Raw genomic sequence first — 22,518 nt, forward strand, 5'->3', positions numbered from 1 at the left:
GGCTCCTTCTTGCCCACCACACGCAGAACCCAGCATTCCACAATGGCACCCCTCCTCTCTTGCCAGGTCAGTCTGCTGAGAGCGCTCTCGCTCCTCCACCCCAATTTCCACCTGCTCATTCCACTTCTCTAAGCTTAGCACAGAATACCCCACCATTCTAACAAACCAATTAACTGTCCCCACCAGACACATTCTGCCTTCTTGTGCAGAATAATTTCTTCCTTCTTAGAAGGACTTGTGGGCACTCGTTCTGTCTGGTTTTGTTCTATATGTTTTAAAAGCCCAACTGTGAGAACTTTGAGGAAAGAGTGCTGGGCTTGGAGTCAGAAGACCTAAGCTCAAGTCTGACAGTTAAATGATCTTGAGTGAATGCTTCAGTGTGAAGCTCAGTTTCCTCATCTGGCAAATGGGGACCATTCATCATGTGGTTACTGAGAAGAATGAGCTTGATGAACTATAAAGCACTTGGCAAATGTAAAGGGCCCTTTCTAGCCCTAAAACACACAGCACTATGTTTTTAATAAATAATTTTGGAGCTGATTTGATCATTGGGACAAAGTCAGATCCAAAAAGTAAAAAAGAAATTTAACATGCTGGTAAAGTTTAAAAACGGTATGTTGTATAAAAGGGGAAATTTCTGATTGTAGTGGAACATACTATCTTTCAAATCTAAATCACCTGTTAATTCTAGTAAGATTCCATTTTAAATAGATCAATTGGTTTTCACTCTGGTAGAAACTGAGATAGAATGTTTAATCTTAACATCTAAAAAAATCTAGCAAATAACTAATTTCTCAAACAACTGAGGAAATCAGAAAGTAGTCATTGAAACAGGATTTTCTTTTGCTATAAACTCCTTAAAATGTTTTCAACAAGCTGATCCAGAATTGGCTCAATGTAGAATTACACAGTGTTTGGGTTCTTAAGGTTTCAAACCAGGCTATGATGGTGTATAAGCCTTTCTACCATGAACAAAGGAAGACAAGATCTTCAGAAATTTTAGTCACTTAGTTAATACTGGATACAAGATAAAAATGAAAAGTAACAGAAAGAAAATAAGACTCATTAGTTTCTTTCAATTCTGACCAATCTCCTAAACCCAAACCCCAAATGGAATAAATTGGTTCTAAATATTAAGAAATGTTTCATGGCTAATAATTAAATGAGGTGAGTTTCAACCTCTTCTCCCATCATGTTATCTCAGGTGGCTTCACAGGAGGAGACATATGGCCCATAAACATGTCTCTCTCTACATGTACATATGCAACTACATATGTGTTCACGTAAATACACATTAATGGAAGTAAAAACGATGTGAATTCCGAGTCTTCATGAGAAACCCAGATTAAACCTTTAAAAATGAATAAAGGTTAGACCATTTGCAGGGGTCCTTTACAGACCTTTCTACAGTGTAAGGGTTTATTCTTGTTGATGGCACCACTGCTACAGTTTTCCAAGGGGCTACATAGCTTCGATGAAAGAGCCTGTATCCTCAGAAGACCTGGTGCTAAAATTTCCAAGTAGTTTGACCAAAGAAATTCCACAAACAATACAACAACCCCATAAGGTAAATTACTTTTACTTTTCATTGCCAAAGAAATGAAGATCATAAGATTACACAACTATATGAGAGGATTAAAGGTTGTATAAATTATAAAATACTAGCTCTTTGAAAAACAAGACGGGATTCCTGGGTGGCGCAGTGGTTAAGAATCCGCCTGCCAATGCAGGGGACACGGGTTCGAACCCTGGCTTGGGAAGATCCCACATGCCGCGGAGCAACCAAGCCCATGTGCCACAACTACTGAGCCCGTGCTCTACAGCCCGCGAGCCGCAGCTACTGAAGCCCGCTCACCTAGAGCCCGTGCTCCGCAACAAGATAAACCACCGCAATGAGAAGCCCGGGCACCACAACGAAGAGTAGCCCTTACCCTCCGCAACTAGAGAAAGCCCAAGCCCGCGTGCAACAACGAAGACCCAATGCAGCCAAAAATAAATAAATTAAAAAATATATATATATATAAAAAATAAAACACAAGAAACAGGCAAAGTATATTTTAGGTACTATTTTTCAAATATTCACAATACTGTGAGTCTGTATTAAATTTTGAAAAGTGGCATGTTTAAATGTTAAAATTAACATTTCAAAATAATAAAAAGAGGAAATAAAGTGAAGTGATAGTTATGTTTATTTCTATTGCAAATTATCATTTAAAAGTTATTAAACTGGCTCTGGTTACGCTTTAGGTAAAATAAATTTTGCAGTCATTTCCCCAAACTTTCAGTGTCTCTCCAGCCGAAGCTGTATTTGAGAAATGATTACACATTTCAGAGTTTCCTTCACAGTTCTTTCTTAAATCTGGAAAAAGGGAAGTTTGGGGAACAAAACACATGCATATTCACATAGGTCTACACCCCTTGTTTGCTGGGTTGCAAATAAACCCAGGGGCTGGTTCAAAGCAGACACCTTGGCCCCTGCCTCTTACTTTTGAGGCTCTCTTTCAGATGAGCGGGCCAAGCACGTGAGCCAGCCTGACCCTGGGCTGAGGCTGCAGTGGAAGCCTGCTGGCACGCAGGCTGTCTCTCCTCACTCGGATGCTCACCAACATGTAAAGATGGTCCAACCCCAGGTTCCAGCTGCAGTGTTTCCATCAGTCCCTCCCAAATGCCTGGACGGCTGCCAGATGAATAGAACAGCCACAGGAACCTAACTGCCAGCATTCCTCTTTCCTTCATTTGCCCAACTAATCAAAGGTGTAATCAGGACGCACCACAGTCACAAGACACCTCTGTGCTCTCATCTCCTACCGCTCTCCTCTCTGCTCCGGCCCCTCCATCCTGTTCCTCCCTCAGGACCTTTGCACTTACTGCTCCTGCTTCCTGGAGCGCTTTCCCCAAATTTCCTCAGGGATGGATCATAGCACACAGGCTTCACTCTAAGTATCTGTTCAAATGTCATTTCCTCAGAGAGGTCTTCTCTGTCTTCTAAAATAGTTATGCCCACCCTCCCTGCCCTCATATCTATCTTATCACCCGTCTTTATTTCTCTTTGTAGCGCTTATTACCTAATATTACCTTGTATGTTGTTTCCTAGGGTTGCCATAACAAATTATCACAAACTTGGTGGCTTAAAACAACAGAAATTTATTCTCACAGTTCTGGGGCTAGCAGCCCCAAATCAAGGTGGCAGCAGGACTGTGCTCTCTCTGGAGGCTCTAGGGAAGAATCCTTCCTTGCCTCTTTCCGAGCTTTTGGTGGCTCTAGGCATTCCTTGCCTTAAGGCTGCATCACTCTGGTCCCTGCCTTCATGTTCACAGGGACTTCTTCCCTGTGGATTTAGGACCCATTCTAAATCCAGGATGATTTCATCTTGAGATCCTTAACTAATGACATCTGTATAGACCCTATTTCCAAATAAGGCCACATTCTGAGCTTCTGGGTGGACACAAATTTTGGGGGGATACTACTCATCCCCCTACATCTTGTTTATTTATTTTCCTGTTTGTTGTCTATCTCCACATTTTTTTTTTTTTTTTTTTTTGGGCACACTGTGCAGCACGTGGGATCTTAGTTCCCCGACCGGGATCAAGCCTGCGCCCCCTGCATTGGAAGTGCGGAGTCTTAACCGCTGGACTGCCAGGAAAGTCCCCTGTCTCCATATTTTAACTCCATGAAACACAAGCTCTCACTTGTTCATCACTACATTTGCAGCTCAGACAGTGCCTGGCACAAAGCAGGCACAAAATAAACATTTATTAAAGACTGAATGGGGATAAAAAGATAAATAAGACAAAGCTCCTCCTCACCGAGTTTACAATTTAGTGAAGGACAAAACATGAGTACCAGATTACAACTTGACCCAGTTTGTGTGTTTCAACTCCATTTAATGATGTACAGTATATTCAGTACCTCCTATAACGAGGAGGCTGGAAACAGGCTATTTAAAGGAGGCCAGCACATCCTCATCGGCATAAAATATTTATTTTCCTAAGTGAGCACCATTTGCAGTATGGCATAAATTTCAGCAGATGGTGTACATGCCCTCTAGTGGCCAAGAGAATAGTTACCTCAGTGTGTTTTTTTCCTCAATGGCAATTGAAATATTTCTGCATTAATGTTAACTCACACTTAGAAAATTTAAAGCTACTTAATTCACAGTCGTATAGAACTATGAGTTAACAGAAACAGTATCAAGTTATGTATGCAACATTCAGGGTACAAACAACCCTTTTACTAACAAACAACAGGATAACAGCAGGTACTAGGCAGTCTACTAGGTTCTTCTCCAAAGTGCTCAGGTTTCTGTCACCTGGCAATTTACCCAATGCCCTGCTTCTCCCTCCAAACAATTCCCAAGCCTTATTCTTTCTCACTTAAAACAACTTGGTTTACCAAAACTGCTAAGAACAAATGAATGGATGTGTGCTAAATCACTGCTCTTAAATACATAAATTATAGAAATTCATGAAAAGATTTCAAAAATATTTTGGCTACAGATATAGGAGTTCTAAATAATACTGTTGGCATTTGGTGGGTAGATTATAAGGTACAAATCAGATAATTCTGTCACATTCTTTAAAATATAAAAAAGAAAGCATCATTGATGTAGAAGCTACCGATACTTAAGACAAATATGTCTAAAAAATACCGACAAATGAGCCCTAAAACTGTGACTGTGAAAGTGACATTACCGTATTTGGTCCTATTCCCTTTCCAATCAACTTAATGTCTATCCAAAATAAAAATGACACTGGGTTATGTTTGCCTATGTTGTCCACAAGTAATAAATTAAATTGTCCTGTCTGTATCTTAAATATGCAGGAAGAACTTTCAAGGAAGAGGAATTCTACAACTGGAGTAAATGAAGAGAGCAGAATTTCTTAACATGGTTTGCAACAAGATGACTTAAAGTTCCTGATCTCCCTCTGCAGTGTCCACCAGAAAGTCCACTTAGTTTTAGCTACATTCATTATTTATAAGGCAGGTATGATTTTAATGCAAATCTGGGAAGAAAATTCTGGACTCTACCCAGCCTCAATACTGTGATTAACATAGAACACTCCCAGTTCTGCAGAATAAATGCTAATGACCCAATTAATAACAGGAAATGGTAAAACTCTACTGCTTTAACAGGAAGTCAATAGCCACGGCCCATCCTTTATCACTAATTATTCTTCGAACCATTCCTAAAGATGAAGGAAATAAGTTACAGTCAAATTAAGGAGCTGACTTTCAAAATTTTTCTTTCATGAAAAAGGAATATTCAAAAATTACATTAAATATTCAAAGTTTTAACCTCTAGATACATAGTGAAGTTTCAAGTCAGAGACCTTAAACATTCCTTTGTGTACAAGGAAGAATTTTGGGAGCCAGAAGACCTAGGCTTCAGTCCAGTCTCCACTTAGGGTACATCACACCCAGTCTGTACCTTATCTTCTTAATCTGTTGAAAGGATGTATAATTTCCATCTATCTCACATGGCTGTTGGGAAGATTAGAAGTAAAAGCACTTGAAAACTGAAGGACACTTACCAATGCATAGTCTACTCATTTTTTGTTTGCTAATAATGTCTGAAGTATTTTGGAATCTACAGAGTCAAGTATTTGTAACAGTCACTCTTTTAATGTCTTTCTACAATGTTCAGTAAATTAAAGGCAAAATTGTTTTCCTAGAAATTACATCCGGGGGAACTAAGATCCCACCTGCTGTGGGGCAACTAAGCCTGTGTGCCACAACTAGAGAGTCTGTGCACCAGAACTACTGAGCCCGCTCACTCTAGAGCCCCCACGCCACAACTAGAGAGAAACCCGTGCACCACAACAAACAGCCCGTGCGCTGCAATGAAAGATCCCGCATGCCGCAAGGAAGATCCCATGTGCCGCAACTAAGACCCGATGCAGCCAAAAAAAAAAGAAAAAAAAAAAATTGCATCTGGTTTCAGTGTCATATTTTATAAACATAAAAGTATGGAGAATGATGCGCAATCTGATTTGGGTAGGTTTGAGATATCTAAGTCAAATAAAATATTTTCCATTGGTTAAAAACTTCTACTCTTCTAGGTAATTATCAAATCATCTGAAACAGGCTTTTAAAAGGATTCATCTGTAGGACTTATAAAAATTCAAACCAAGCTAGAATTAGAGCATTCTTCTTTATAATAGCAATAGAAGCATATGTGACTAGAGTTCAGTATACATATAATAAAAGTTTATGTCAATATAGGAAGTTGTTAATTTCAGGGTATCATCACTTCCCAAGTAATAAACCCTAACTACACAATCTTATGATGATCCAAACTGTTCACAAATATCTGGATTAGAGACAAACTTATGAGTAATCAATGTGTTTTTTTAAAATGAGGGGGAAATTATCAAATGCACTCCTATAAGACGTCACAAACACGTCTAGAGATAGAAGCAAAAAACAAAGTCATCCTAACAAACCTTAGAAGTGCCACAGAAACTTAAATAATTATTTCGGTCCAATTTTGGTATACCTAAATTTAAACACATTTGATATTGAAATCTATATAAATAATATAAATTTGGAGACAAGCCTCTTGATCAAAACAAGTATCTTTCATACTAAGACTTCTTTAAATCATCAATACCCTTAACACATTTAGGATGCATACTTTTTAGGTGGGGGGATTGTGGTACAGACAAACAATTTGAGTAGAAAGTTGAATATCAGGGACATCTATTGATGACAACATAACTCACTCCTGGCTCTAGCTCCCCACAGGTAACACTCCAGAATTTTCTAGTTAAGGCACTGCTTAATTTTCATCTTCTTTCTACTGATACTGTTATAAGCAGATAAACTTGGAACAATTAGACTGTGGCATTCTGTGTGCTACATGAAAAAACGTGTTTATACTAAGACCTGTGGGGCACCCTTAAGGCCTTATTTGGGGAAACAATAATTGAGAGCAGTGGCTCTCAACTGAGGTGATTTTGCCCCCCTAAGGGACATTTGACAATGCCTGGATATTTTTGGTTGTCACAAGTAAGAGGGGGGTTCTACTGGTAACTAGTAGGTGGAGGCCAAGGATGCTGCTAAACATCCTGCAAAGCACAGGACAGTCCCCGACAACACAGAATTATCTGATTCCAAATGTCAATAATGCTGAGGTTGAGAAACCTTAACTTAGAAGAATGTCTAAAAGTATATTATGCTCCAGAGTGGGGCCTCCCAAAATTCCTTTATCTTTCCTATTTATTCAACTATCAAAAACCATGACAGTGGTTTCATTTCTGGATCTGGAATTCTGTCTTTATGTTATCTTACAGAGAGTAAATAAAATTGATATCACTTCTTTCTAGGCAGTATTTGGTATGTTTCACAAGATAAATGGCTTCACATTTGAAACCATGCTGGGCTTGACTCCCGAGTTCTTTCACAATTAATCAAATACTGACTCTTGCCAACCCAACAATTTCATCTCCGTGAAAAGAAGCCCAGCAAAGATGATTCTAACATGATAAAAGCCATCTACAGCTTTCGGGAGGCACTTGAAAGGCTGACAGAAGCTATACAGCGTCCCAGCTTGGCAGCACTCTCTTGGGTCTCATCTTAAAGGCAGTCTCATCATTGCTGTACATCTTCTAATTAAGTGGGCTGCCAAAAAACAACCTTGAGTAATGTCGTGTGGACTCAATGTCAGACTTGGAGCATAATCTCTGAAAGTGTTGCTGGAAAGCAGGTACAAAGAATGCAGAGACTCAAGGTCAGGAATCATCCTGGCTGCTCAGTCATAACCATGCACTTGTCTCCCCTGCAGATCCAACTACAAAGACACTACAAACATCTTAGAGGCAATAAATAAAAAAGGAGTAGAAAGATCTCTGACGCAGATGCTCAAAGGCATTGTGTCAAAAATATTTTCCGAACCACAAATGATGAACCTTCTTCTGGCTGCCTCTTTCCAGCCTCTAAACTTCACCAAACCCAACAGTCAGGAGGGATTATCTGAGCCAACTCCCTTATTTCAGAGATGAGAAGTCTGCATAAAATGCAGAAATCACAGATTTCTGTCAGGGCTAAAAACCAGGCGTCCAGAGTGCTAGCTGAGTCTGTCTTATCACATGACCTCTGCTAAGAACTGGCTCAGAACTCTCTGGATACAAATCTCTGATAGAGCTGGATATAATAATAAAGCCACCTCTCTGTGCTCTTTTAAGGCTAAACAATCTCAATTTTTTCCACACTCTTTTGGTGTAGGGTAAGTACATGCTGTATGCTATTTGATGTTCCACAGCTCTTCTCCCATTTCTTTATTTTTTAGAAGACACTGACTGAAAATTTAAAGAAAAAAACAGAGGGTACCAATCTGGGCATGGTGTTCTATAAAAGTCCCAACAGAAGCTAAGCTGAAGGAAGAACGCTTGGCCCTTAAAGGTCAATTTTTATCATCTAATTACAAAACAAACAAAAGGTGTTTATATCAATATAAGTTGGGAATTCCGGCAGGTGTTGTGCACCTTTTGAGCTCTCTCAGTAGTGCTAAATATCCAGGATTTTTCCACAATGTCATTTTCACTGATAAATTTTCATTTATTAGGACTACATCCTAGCAGACATTTCCTTTTTTAAAAAAAAATCTCATCCCTGTTTTACAGATGAGGAAATGGAGGCATAAAGAGGTTAAGTTTAATACTAGCCGGAGGCCACACATCTAATAAGGTGGAGATGAGTTTGGATTCAAGACTGTCCAAGTCCTGATTCTTCACCTCCAGTGACTGCTTGTCATCTAGTGCAAATCTGTGTGAAAACCCACATCACGCAATCATTGCACCTAAAAGTTAAAAGGAATCTCAAGAAAACCCTGTTCCCGGGCCCTGACGCCTGACAGATGAGTGACCTGCCCCAAGTCACAGACCCAGTTAGTGCTGCCAAAGGGACTAGGCCCAGGCGCCCTGCCTCCTACTATAGCTCCTGCCCACCAGCCTCCCAGGCAAAATGGGAGCAAGCCCATGAGGGACATGGAAACCCACCCTTTATCCACATAAGAGTCAGGAAGCATTCACCCTAATGCACATCTGAGAACTACAAGCAGAATAACTAGACAGTAACACTGCTGCTTAGAAAATCTGCTAAGAGTTAACACAAAGTGTTCCTGACATAATTGCAAAAAGCTATAAATGATGTTCTAGGGAAAGAAATTCACATCCTATCTACATAAAATATACATAGTACAAAAGGTAAACTTCAACCGAGTGACAATTGCTAAATTCTGAATTACTGAGGTGTGGATTCATATGGTTTTTATCTCTGTCAGGTACTTATGGTCTTGATTTTGTTGTAGCTAAGTATCATTTTTACTTGTGCCCCAGTATGATTTTACACTTGATCCAATGAATTTTTTTGTGGAACTATTTTTATAATTTACTGAGATTGTTTTAAGCTTTATACAGGCCTCTCAATAAGCTGTCCTGAACACGCACTGAGGATCCTACCAAACTAATCCATCAGGGGTTGACTGGCAATGGGAAAGCAGTAGAGAAGCCATGTTAGGAAACTTTCTGTTAATGAAACTTGAAATTATTATGCACTTAATAAAACAGAAAGGAACATATTCCTAGTTTTGTTTTGCTTTTTTAAAGCTAAACTACAACTGACAAGAAAAACCAGAGATCTGAGTAAAATGCTGTAAGCAACAAATAAAATTTTTAGAAATCTGTAGCTGCATATAAATTATAAGTTAATTTTTACATACTCTAACTTAATTGTGAGACAAACTGAAAGTTTGTTAAAAATTCCTGAATAAAAAATAGACAAGGTTTTGCAAGTATTTCATCCTCTAAAAACTCACTTGGCCAAACTATCCCTATAATCAAGTATCTCAAAAAGCATTTAATTGGGGCTTATCTCTAATGTGATCGTTTAATTGCTACAAATCAGGAGATATAAAGACTCTTCTAATATAAACAATCCAACGCAACCCAGTGAAGCCTGGGGGGAATGGGAGAAGACAGGAAAGATAGGTACCTCATAGTTTGAGAGAAAATCTAGTAATTCTGATTGAGATGGGATGTAGAGAAGTGGTTTCATCACCCGGCGGACAAACTTCTCAATGTAAACAGCACTCATGGGGCCTTTGTATTCGATTGGTCCAAAACTAGTGCCAAAAAAATAAAAATTAAAAATAATACACCATGCATTAAACCTGTAATATATACCTGAAATCATCAACATCACAAAATGAAAAAGTCTTGCTTTAGGATCCCAACTGTTTCATGTGTAAGTAGCCTTCCTTGTCTCAGGAGGTAACTGGAGGGCCAATTAAGAACAAACATTTTATGTAAGGGGGGGTACAAGTGGCCGTTATTTTTTTATATGAGCGTAATTCTGCAAACTGAATTTCAGAGCAAAGAACATTCATTCTAGTCTCTGAAAAAAATTAATTCTCACAATATTTCTTTAAAAAACAAAACAAAACAAAACAAAACAAAACAGACAGGCGACCCGGGAAACTGACCAAATGCCAAAGGATTCCAGGATCTTAACTACACAATACAATTGGGGGTGGGGGGGAGGTAGGGGCAGACTTTCCAAGTCACTCCAAAATAAGGAACAAGTTGAGCAGTTGGTCCTTGGCCTACTAAAAAGTAGTTATTAAATATTCTTAGATGCACTTACACAAAGGATCACTAAATGAAACTTAAACCTATTTAAAGCTTTATTACAACAACAAAAAATTATATGAAGGTATGAAATCAGGGACCTATACAAACGATCTTATCTTCCCCTCCAGTTGTGCTTGGGAATGCACAGGAATTTGATTTAGTATTGCTAAGCAATGCTTCCAACATTCAGTTATCCTAAGCTTATCAGAATCCTCACATGGCTTTCTTCAATCTTGCACAAAAGAGACATTGCTCAAATATAATTGGATGGTATGTGGTGGGGGTGAGGGAGTATGGTGAAATTCACCAATTCCAAAACCATTCTTCTTTCTAAATAGAAACTGACATTAAGCTTACTGTTAATAGCAACAATAGAGCACAGTAAAGAAATGTATAAATGGTGATCACATAACTATAATATATGGTTACAGAAATTAACACACACATATAATGTGATGAGATAAACACAATTCTTCGGTGTGCACTGCAGAATATGATACCAGACAGAGGAATATTAGCATGAACAAAGTAAAAATAGCATTCTACATGCAAAGCTGAGAGACTGGGTGAACAATTCTGTCAATTCAAGACTTACTACAACTCATTTGGTTAACTAATTCAAGTTTTAAAATTACTACCACCACCAACCACCACCAATTTTTAATTTAAAGGAAGAAATTAAAAAAATCATCTGATAACTTATTTTGTTGAGCAAAAAGGAGGCAAGTGATCTGGAAACCTCGTTACTCAAGCAAACAGGCTCTGCTGAGGTTCCCTGGTACCATGTTAGAAGGGTCCCAGGGACTCGTAATGAGACGATCCTAGGATGCAGGATGTAGGACACGTTTTGCCAACACACTATAGGCACTGCCTTAGGACAAGCTGACCTAGCGCAGCTGAACTTTGCACAGAGTGTTTGAGAAAACTACTCCCTGCTTCAGAGCCTTTTATAAACTGCCTTTGTAACTGGCATCAATAAAAGCCAAAAAATGGAATCTACTTTCACAAAACAGAAAAGCCTGTTAATTTCTGTAAGCAGCTACTACTAGTTAAGCCATTATACAAACAGTAGCAGCAAGAACACACACAAACAGCAGTGGTCTGTCCAGTGATGAGACTCAAGGGCCATATTTGCAACCACCACTAGCCAAAAGAACCTCAAGACTACCAAATGCTCACAAGAGAGTTTAGTTGAAGGAACACATTCATTCATATGTGTATGTATAAAACAGAGGACTTGAAGATTCTTAAATAGAATATGAAAAGGCTACCTTTTGGGTATCTCTGTGCCTTAGCACTTTCTTCTATTTTTGGAACATCGGGAATGGCAGATGTTGAAACAGGTATTAATGGGTCTGAACTGACTTAAACAAGTAAAAGTTTAACAGGCAAAGATGAGGGGCAAGCACTTCAAGGCAAGTTCCAGACTCAAATTCCTCATGTATAAAATGAGAGGGCTGGACTAAGTATTTCTCAAGTTCCTTTCGTGTCCTTCCAATCTTTCTATAAAACTAAGAAAACAAACAGTGTAAGACAATGTTACACACCCACGTATCCCAAAATGACATTTGTACTCAAATTCAAGGGAACTCTTGTGACTTTAATGTCACATCAAGTTAAGTCTACCTCTGGGCGGCTGGCATGGTTACATACAGTGCACGACCTACACTCCCTGCTATCCATCTGTGCCCTATTTCCTATTTCGAAAAAAAGAAACACAGGGATCTCTCCAGGGGAAGCTTATCGCCCATTACACAGCACTGAGATCCTTCAAGTATAACACCTTATACTTACCTTTAAGGAAAAAAAAAAAAAATTAACTATCAGAAAGTCACTCTGAGAAACTGTTCTTATACCCAGAGGAAAATTTGAGGGTGGAGATAGGGTAGGAAAGCGTGTTTTTGCCCAAATACTATTTAATAGCTCCTGAGAAACAACACTCTGTTCCACACAAAGTTTATGTTAGAGACATGGGAGTGAGCTGAAAGATGACAGATAATTCACAAATGATGGTCTGTTGATGTTTGTAATAAATCCCCATTGATTAAGGCCCAGGAATTTTAGAGGGAGGAAATAAAGCCTAAAAAAGTAAAGCTCTTACTGGTGAGCTCTTCTTAAACCATTTTACAGTAACAAACTTCAAGCCAATTACAAACAGTAACAAACTTCAAGCCAATTACACTACACAGAGTCCAGAATCCCATCTCCTGTCTCCAAAATCCTTCAAGTTAGATTTTAGACATAACTTAACACCCACAGCAAGGTCTGGGCAGTTCTCCAAAATCAAACACCAGTATTTCTGCAGCAAAATGAGTACAGTGGCACCTGATGTGGTATAAAGACTATAGGTGGCCTCTTGGTACTTCAGGCCAGATGAATGCATTTGGGGACAAAGTTCATGGAAGTCTTTCAGGTTTTAAAAGCTCTCTGGATTTCAGAATGATAGATTATAGGATTGCGGACTTGTAGTCTTTTTCTTCCCAATTTGAAAAGATGTTAGATACCCTCTTGACTATGCTATGCTGCCAGGTAATGGGATAAGGACTTCTGTTTATTTTTATACCATAAAATACTTTTCAAACATTTGAAATGTTCAGCCACACAATGGAGTAACTGGTATAATAAAAACAATGCTGTCGAATATGTAATGACATGAAAAAGTGTTCACAAAATAAAGAAAAAGCAGTTGAAGAGATAGTATTACTTCATGATCCCATTTTTTAATTTAAAAAGGGGGGGTGGATATGGATACTCACAGGAGGATATAAATCAAAACACAGTGATTATGAATGGCTAATAAAATCACAGATCCTTTTATTTACTTATTTTTGCTTATGTTTATTTTCTCAATTTTCTACAGTGAATATAACAAAATTCACTTTGAAACTGATAAACTTAATTGGAATTAGAAACGTTACTTGCAAGTTCTTACCTCCGATGATACAGATATATTACAGGAAAATAAAAGAAGTGTTTCTGTTTTCTGCATTTCCCCTGATTCCACCAACAGTTAACTGCGACAAACAACACCTGCAAGCCAAAGAAGGTTTCAAGTAACTATAAATAGCAACTGAAAAATTGCCAAGATTTACAAGATAAAATTATAGAAATGGAACAATTCCTCTGAAACAGAAAGTATTAAAAAAATTGTTTTGAGTGTTCAAAGAAGGTCATCATTTACCACAACAAGGACAAAGAAAGACACCTGTCCACAGTGTCCAGCTAGGACTCTGAATATTTTGGAGTCTGGCCCAAGAGGAGAGTGATTTGCTTCAAATTCTGAAGTGAATGACACCAACAAACTTTTTCTAAGCATGATTACACTAAAATTCAGTAGTAGGATGTGTCTTTTGTTAGTCAAACTGAGCATCTGAGAAGGAAAAAAATCTTACCTACAGATGAAATATCACAAATTTCAAAGGACCATTTTTAATAACTATATTAAAAACAGGGCTTTCCTGGTGGCGCAGTGGTTGAGAGTCTGCCTACCAATGCAGGGGACATGGGTTCGTGCCCCGGTCCGGGAAAAAAAAAAGGCAGAAATGTCTTTTTCAGAGTGATGCATCATGAGAAAGAGTCAGCTAGTTAGTGATGGCTTTGAAGATGGAAGGGAACTTTAGGCCAAGGAATGTGGAGACTCTAGAAATTGGAAAAGGCAAAAAAAAAAAAAAAAAAAAAAAAAAAAAAAATTTCTCTTACATAAAATAACTAATCAGCAAATATCAAATATATATTCAATGAGGATTTTCAGTCTTCCCACTGAAGCCAAACAGCATGGCACCCTGAGATAAGCACTGGCCTGCATCACACGGAATTACAGAATCTCCTCCTTCTCCTGCCTCTGACCAACTATGACCATCACAGTCAGAAATTCTATTTCTTTATAGAAGGCTTTACAATTTACAAAGTAAGGGTCCTGGCCTTCACCCTGGCAAAATCAGCCATCTGGGTAAGGTGTCTCTATGGGGAGAACCAGCCCTGCACAGGAACTGACGGTCATTTGATTCTCAGGCTGAATGTCAGCATTACCTGGTCTGAAAGCTGACTCGCTACTTGTTCAATTTCTGCCCTGGCGGCGATGGACTGTCCACACCACGGAGCATAGAAGAACAGGAGCACCACCTCCGAATCCTGGCGAATGTGCTCTGCGTAGTCCAGCTGCCCCTGGAAGAGGTCAAGAACCGGAGACCTCGAGGAGAAAAAGCTGACAGGTGGCTTTGCTGGAATTATCACATCTTTTGCTCGACTAAAAAAAGAACAAACACAAACAAGATTAGTTAGTTTATCTTCTTCTAACAACAGCTCTGTGTGGAAGAAGAATGAAGCTTAAAAGAAAAGTCTTCTTTTGAAAAAGAAAATGGATTTCCCAAAACACTGTCCTGGAGTATAAAAGTAATATTTTGTGCTAAGTTAAGGCAACATTTGGCTGAGAGAATATAAGATATGAATAACATGTTAAAACGATTCTTGGACTTCCCCGGTGGTGCAGTGGTTAAGAATCCGCCTGCCAATGCAGGGGACACGCATTTGACCCCTGGACCGGGAAGATACCATGCCTCGGAGCGAGTAAGCCCGTGCACCACAACTACTGAGCCTGCACTCTAGAGCCCGCGAGCCACAACTACTGAGCCCATGCGCCTAGAGCCCGTGCTCCGCAACAAGAGAAGCCACAGCAATGAGAAGCCTGTGCACCACAACGAAGAGTAGCCCCCGCTTGCTGCCACCAGAGAAAGCCCGCACACAGCAACGAAGACCCAATGCAGCCAAAAATTTTAAAACATAAATAAATAACAAAAACTATATTTTTAAAATTTATTTTATTTTTTTATTTTTGGCTGTGTTGGGTCTTCGTTGCTGTGTGCGGGCTTTCTCTAGTGGTGGTGAGCAGGGCTACTCTTCTTTGTGATGCGCGGGCTTCTCACTGCAGTGGCTTCTCTTGTTGTGGAGAACGGGCTCTAGGCGCGCGGGTTCCAGTAGTTGTGGCATGCAGGCTCGGTAGTGTTGCTTGTGGGCTCAGTAGTTGTGGCACATGGGCTTAGTTGCTCCGCGGCATGTGGGATCTTCCCGGACCAGGGCTTGAACCCGTGTCCCCTGCATTGGCAGGCGGATTCTTAACCACTGCACCACCAGGGAAGTCCACAAAAACGATTCTTAACAATGTCTGCCCAGGTATGGGGTGGGAGGGCAGTGGAGAGCAGAAGAGAAGGGTGTCTTTGAGAGAGCGCCAAATCCTAACCACTAGACCACCAGGAAGAGTTAAGAAGGGTGTCTCTGAATAATCCAGATCCTTTCCTCCCCCACCCAAAAGACTCCATCCTCATCTCTCTGCAGCCTTGCTCTCCACAAAAGCCACTGATCTCCAGGGTTTCAGATCCACCAGTGAGTCACTCAGAATTAAGGGGAGGGAGCACATGTGGCACCACTAACAGGCATGGGAAATGCTTACAATCAACTCACACTAAGTTTATTGGCTGGAGTTGGCCTATAGTTATCCAGGGCACTCAGGCAAAAGTAATAATTAAATAATAATGTAGATTTCTCCAGATATATGTCATGATCCGAAGGTTAATAAAGATGAATAACAAAGCAACAGCCCATTTTACTGGAAAACAGGTTTCCTAAGTACATATTTGAGATTCCCAGAAGGTCAGGAGGAGAAAGAAAATAAAACTAAACAAGTAGTCAGAAGTCACAGAGCTGCCACTATTTCCCCATCAAGACAAAAAGGTCTCGGCTAAAGCTGCAGCCCACCAAGTTAAAGAGTCCTAGTAAATGCCTTGAGCTGTCCACATATCTGCATTAAAATAGTATAAAACCATTATAGCAGCTTAGCTAAGAAACCAATAGAGGAAATAAAAATGGAACCCTAAAAAATATTCAATTAACCCAAAAGAGGTAATTCCCTGGCAGTCCAGTGGTTGGGACTCTGTGCTTTCACTGCCGAGGGCCTGGGTTCAGTCCCTGGTTGGGGGACTAAGATCCCGCAGGCCCCAAGGTGCAGGGGGTGGGGAAAAAAAAAAAAGCAGAAAAGGACCAAGAAAGGAACAAAAACCAGAAGGTACGAATGGAAAACAAATAGCCAGAGGTAGACATAAACCCAACCATATCAATAATTACATTAAATATGAAAGGACTAAACCACCCAATTAAGAAGAAGAGATTGCCAGGTTGGATAATGAAGCAAAACCCAACCATATGCCATCTAAAAGCATTTTGAACATAAAGACATAAGGATGGGAAAAGATAAACCACATAAATAGTAAGCATAAAAAAAGCTGTAGTAACTCACCAGGTGAAAGAATAAATAAACTGGGGTGTATTCTTACAATTAAATGTTACTCAGCATTAAAAAAAAAGAACTGATACACACTATAACTGGATGAGTTTCAAAATAATTATACTGAATGAAAGAAGTCAGACACTAAAGAATACATATGAGTGCATTTATATGAAATTCCAAAACAGGCAAAACCAATCTATAATGAAATAAATCACATCAGTGGTTGTCTTAGAGCTGGGAGTGGGGCAGGAAGGCTAACTGCAGAGGGGTACTGAGGAAATTTTCTGGGGATAAGGAAATGTTCTATATCTTGACTAAGAGAATGGAGGTCTCATGGACCTATACATGTAAAATGTGTGAATTTTACTGAATGTAAATTATACTACAATGAAGTTGATTAGCAAAAAGCTTTTCTGGTGTGTCACCTCCTTGGTGAGGATTGCTCTGATTAGTCTACCAGAAGCATGCAGCTCTCAAATTTTTTAATCTCGGATTCCCGTTGAGAAGTTGCTTTCATAGCCCTCACCATAATCTGTAACTTACTTATTTTACCTGTTTATTAACTCCATGAGGGCAAGGATCCTGGCTCCCTTTTTCACTGTTATATCCTCACTGTTTAGCAGTTCCCAGTACTCTGAAGTTCAGTAATTTGTGAAATGAACAAACCTACCCTACACCTTACCTGAACCTATGTGAAAGCAAATTAAACATAAATCCATACAGATGTATATTATATTATTAAGAACAATCTGAAAGAATCAAAATGTCAGGGACTTCCCTGGTGGTGCAGTGGTTAAGAATCTGCCTGCCATTGCAGGGGACACGGGTTTGAGCCCTGGTCCGGGAAGATCCCACATGCCACGGAGCAACTAAGCCCGTGCGCCACAACTACTGAGCCTGCGGTCTGGAGCCCGCGAGCCACAACTACTGAAGCCCACGCACCTAGAGCCCGTGCTCCGCAACAAAAGCCACCACACTGCAAAGAAGAGTAGCCTCCGCTCGCCACAACTAGAGAAAGCCCACACGCAGCAACACAGACCCAACGCAGCCAAAAATAAGTAAATAAATAAATACATTTATTTATTTTAAAAAATGTCAGAAGATCCATTTGCCTTACTAGCGGTGATTCTAAGGAACACCTAATTGTGTTCTAACTTTACACGTGTGCAAATGAACTTGATAATCTGGTTTCTCACAATACAGCAAAGTAGAAAGAAGGAGGAACAGGAAGGAATGTGCTGCTAGCTCTGAGATATGCAGCAGCCAGCCAGATATTTAGAATCAAAAGAGAAATCACACAAATACCCAAGACCTAAGCTACTCTAAGAGGCTTGGGTCACTTAGTTTGAGAAAAAGAGTCCACCCCCTTCTCTACATCTAGAAGGTGTCAGTTTCCTGAGTTAAGACAGTTTTAAATATATTGCTTCCCCATTTTAACCAAAAATTATTAACATCATAAAGTAATGCTGTTAAAGGTTGCTATTAAATGCAAATCTCCTATTTATGCACTCACACTAACATTTTAATTCTGCAATCAGGGAGGTCTATGTAAAATATCTTCATAACCTGAAAAGCAGTCACTTACACAATAATTCAAAAAAAAAAAAAAAGTTCAGTAAGCAAATGCTACTGTGCTTCAGGCACTGCTCTACAGGAACCAAGGCTATAGGAGGGAGCACATGTTCTCAAGGGGCTTCCTTTCTCAGGGAGGGAGACAGGCAAACAACTAAACGTGTAAACAAACATAAAACCACACAAAATGATCATGTTCTGTGGAGAATTTAACACAGTGATGAGACAGGAGACCTGGAAGCTCCTCAATGGGGTGGTGGGCAGGGTGGAATCTTTTTTTATAAATTTATTTATTTATTTTTTTGGCTGTGTTGGGTCTTCATTTCTGTGCAAGGGCTTTCTCTAGTTGCGGCGAGCGGGGGCCGCTCTTCATCGCGGTGCGCGGGCCTCTCACTGTCGCAGCCTCTCTTGTTGCAGAGCACAGGCTCCAGACGCACAGGCTCAGTAGCTGTGGCTCACAGGCCCAGTTGCTCCGCGGCATGTGGGATCTTGCCAGAGCAGGGCTCGAACCCGTGTCCCCTGCATTGGCAGGCAGATTCTCAACCACTGCGCCACCAGGGAAGCCCAGGGTGGTATCTTTTAAGCTAAGATTTGAGTGACAAGAAGACAGTCATGCAGAGGGGAGGGAGGTCTTGCAGCGAATAAGTAACACATTTCTCAGCAAGTCCAAAATGCTCCTCTTTGGAGGTATTATTTTTCTACTATTCAGATTTCGTCTTAAAAGTTAAATACGCAATCTGAGGGAAAATGCAGGTCTGTGACAGTCAAACAGAGGATAATCATCAACTTAGTACTGGCTGCTCTGCATGTTCAGAGCAGCTCCTCAAGTAAATGAGCCAGATAAACCCATGGCCCATCAAAAAGCAAACATTAACCAGGGAGGAGAAACATATGCCTCTGCCCCAACAGAAACATTCACGAGTTTCCATTTAACTCCTAAATATGCTCTCGTTTTTGAGAAACTATACCTAGATCAAAGATTTCCTGCAGCTTTGAAGTGTAAATCTCAGGCACCAAAAACTCAAGAGTTGGTTGCAAACAAGGAAGGCCTGTTGCAACTCCCAATTTTTGTATGACACTCATACTCTACCCTTCATCCCAAAGGATCTGAAGCGGCTTTGAGCTTACAAAACGAAATAAAGCAAAATGAATATATAAAGCAAAATACATATAGAGATAATAGAGACAAACACACACTCACAATTTTTTTCCCCACAAAAAAACACACCCACAATTCAGGGTAAAAGAAAAGTGAGGATGAAGTCGTGGAGATTCAATGCATAGAAAAGCAGGTAGCACACAGATTTAAGTTCCCAGAAATGCACAATTATTCATAGTGTTTCAACCCCAAATCAACCTTTTCTTAATGCTATCTGATTTGAACGCAGCTAAGCAACAAGACAGTGAAGAGGGCTGTCACCTATTTCAGGCCTGGAGCTATCAATAAAAATTAATTTTAAAAAATTCTACTCTCCTTTAAGCCTCTGTCCTCATTAACACAAAGATCTTAAGAGTAAAATAGGAAAAGAGTGGCAGAAATGTTAGTCAGTTGTAGAGTGATAAAGTAGTATCATGACACCATTCCATCAAAGGAGACTCTAAAAAAATCAATCTGAGTCTATTAAAAGACTGTGAAATTTGCCAGTGGCACACAAAGAAGCTGGACAGGCAAGCAGCCCGTTCACTCTTCTTGCCTGAAGTAGGTGGGAACCTTGCTCAGTCTGCTCTAGTAATTGGATTTACACTCTTCCATCTTCCTGAAATCTCAAAGCACTTTCATATCTATTAAGCCCTGTTCTCTCAGAGCAAACACCGCACATTATTACTATAGATGGACAAAGTGATGCAAGTAAGCCCCCCAACCCTTGCAGGAGAGAAAACCTCTCCTCCTAATTTGAATCCAAATACCACCTTGCAATATTCTACCTTGTAAAATACTTTGTCTAATTTCCTTGTGCAGGACGTGATAAAGAACAAGGTAAAGAGACTAATTCCTGACAATAAAGGATTCAAATTCCAGTTCAGCCACTTATTAGGTGGATGTGATTTGGGGCAAGTTTTGCATCACGACCAAAGCTCCACTCCTTCGTGTGTAAACTGGAAGGGTAAGAGTATCTATATCCAGACTTTACTGGATTGAGACTTAAGTGATCCATACTAGGCTCTCAGATCATGTGTTAAGTGAATAAATGCAACTGTAGTTCTCAAACAGGCGATTCTGTTCCCCAGAGGGCATTTGGTACTGTCTGGAGACACTTCTAGTTGTCACACTGGGGTGGAGGGGTAGGAGCAGGTAGTAGGTACTGGCATGTAGTAGGTAGAGGCCAGGGATGCCGCTAAACATCCCATAATGTACAGAAGAGCCCGCCACAACAAAGATTATCTGACCCAAGATATCAACAGTACCAAGGCTGAGAAACCTAGCTGGCAGTACAGCACCTGGCACATAGCAAATACTCAATGATAGCTATTATAATTTGTTCTTTCCACTACAATCCCCAATCCTTTGACATCTGTTTGACAACAGGGGCCACATATTGTCTTTAACAGACTCAAAAAAAATGTTCCAAGCTGAAATCTTCCTCGTGGCCAATATACCAGTCAGTGGCACCACAGATTTATAAATTGGAGTCCCAGGAGATACACTGTGGATTTGGGAGCCCAAAAGTGCTCCTGAAATTTAAAGTAAATTTTTTATTTGTGTACTTTCCCAAAGAGAGACATTAACTTTCACTCCTGCTCACTACACTCCAGCCTACTCAGGCCTTCCTTCCAGTTCCAGGAAAACACCAGCCTTGTCCAGCCTCAGGTCAAAGGACCTTTGCACTTGCTCTTTCCTCTCCCCTGGACGCTTCCCCCAGATCTCCCCAATGTTGGCCCCTTCCCCTTCGTGGGTGCGTTTCCTATCTAGCTCCCTTAGGAAGGCCTTTCTGCCCCACCCTCTTCGCTTCTATTCCCTGCATAGCACTTACTAAAGCTCTTTAAAATTATATTAAATTTTCTTATTTACTGTCTGTACCACCCCCTGGAATGGAGAACAGGGACTTTTTTTCTTCATCGCTAACCTGGATGAGCGCTCCGCACACAAGAGGTGCGGATAAATAATCGCTATATCGATGAGTGCATGAATTCTCAACATGTGGGACGCTAAAGGTTGTCTACGCCGAGCCTGGGCATAAGGGAAATAAAATGGGTGATAAATGAGGGTCCTGTAGCCTGGGCAGAAGTGACAGGTGCACCCCCAAGAAACCCCAACAGCTGACAAGCAGCTCGGAACCTGGACCGCCTTCCTCGGGCGCCAGGCAGCACCCCAAAACCTCGCCTTATGGCTCGCTGGCCGGAGAGAAGGGAACGCGGCGGGCATGGCCGCACGCTGGAGGAGGATCAAGTCCATAGCTCCAGGCAAAGTCAGGCCCGACTTCCCCGGAGGCCGCTACGACCCTCGACCCCGAGGCCCAAGCCGGCTACTCGCCGCCCGCCAGGCCGAGGGGGCGCCGGGCCTGGGGGTGCGGGCCGCCTCACCTGCAGGTGAACTTGAGTGCGAGGAGCAGCGCGCAGCCGAGCGCCACAGCCCCGCAGAGCAGCTCGGGCCGCCGGCGCGCCATGAGGGAGGCGCCGCGCAGCCAGCGGCGGAGCCGGCCCTCCGAGGAAGCAGCCGGGGCCGGGCTGAGGGAGCCGGAGCCCACGGGGCCGCCGCCACCGCCACCCTCGTCCTCGGCGTCGTCGCTGCTGCTGCCGCCGCCGCGGCCTCCGCATTCCGACATTACATGCTCCCCGTCGCCGGCTTTATACCGCCGCCGCCGCCAAGGGCCCGAAGGCCCGGCCCGGCCCGTCGCTCCCCAATCCCGCAACTCGCCGAGCCAGCTAACCCGTACGGTCCACGTCAGCTCCGCCGCAGCCGCGGCGCCCGCCCCCGCGCGGGCGGCTCCGCCCCCACCCGAGAGTCTGCGTGGACACCGCCCATCAGCCCCGCCCCCAGATAGCCCCGCCCCCTCGCTTACGGAGTCTGCGCGGATCCGTTCCCCGCTGGCGGCCTGG

The 22,518-nt window shown here is 41.4% G+C and overlaps 1 protein-coding gene across 4 annotated transcripts in view; it reads right to left on the bottom strand.

The window, feature by feature from the left end:
* Positions 1–22,436, bottom strand: part of TXNDC11 (thioredoxin domain containing 11) — a 45,732-nt gene extending 23,296 nt beyond the window's left edge. The window contains exons 1-4 of one of the 4 annotated variants that reach the window (XR_003682955.2): positions 22,003–22,427; positions 14,658–14,874; positions 13,561–13,658; positions 9,991–10,120 (exon numbers count right to left, since the gene is read on the bottom strand). Coding sequence is in view for 3 of the 4 variants with exons in the window: in XM_028499185.2 (XP_028354986.2) it covers positions 9,991–10,120; positions 13,561–13,658; positions 14,658–14,874; positions 22,003–22,244 (687 nt within the window). In the remaining variant the exon portion in view is untranslated. Of the gene's footprint in view, positions 1–9,990; positions 10,121–13,560; positions 13,659–14,657; positions 14,875–22,002 lie in introns of all 4 variants that reach the window. The other 3 variants (XM_028499185.2, XM_055090361.1, XM_028499186.2) reach the window with 3 other exon arrangements.
* Positions 22,437–22,518: the final 82 nt, after the last annotated feature.

Source organism: Physeter macrocephalus, chromosome 14, assembly GCF_002837175.3.
Source record: "Physeter macrocephalus isolate SW-GA chromosome 14, ASM283717v5, whole genome shotgun sequence".
NCBI classification, from domain to species: Eukaryota; Metazoa; Chordata; class Mammalia; order Artiodactyla; family Physeteridae; genus Physeter; species Physeter macrocephalus.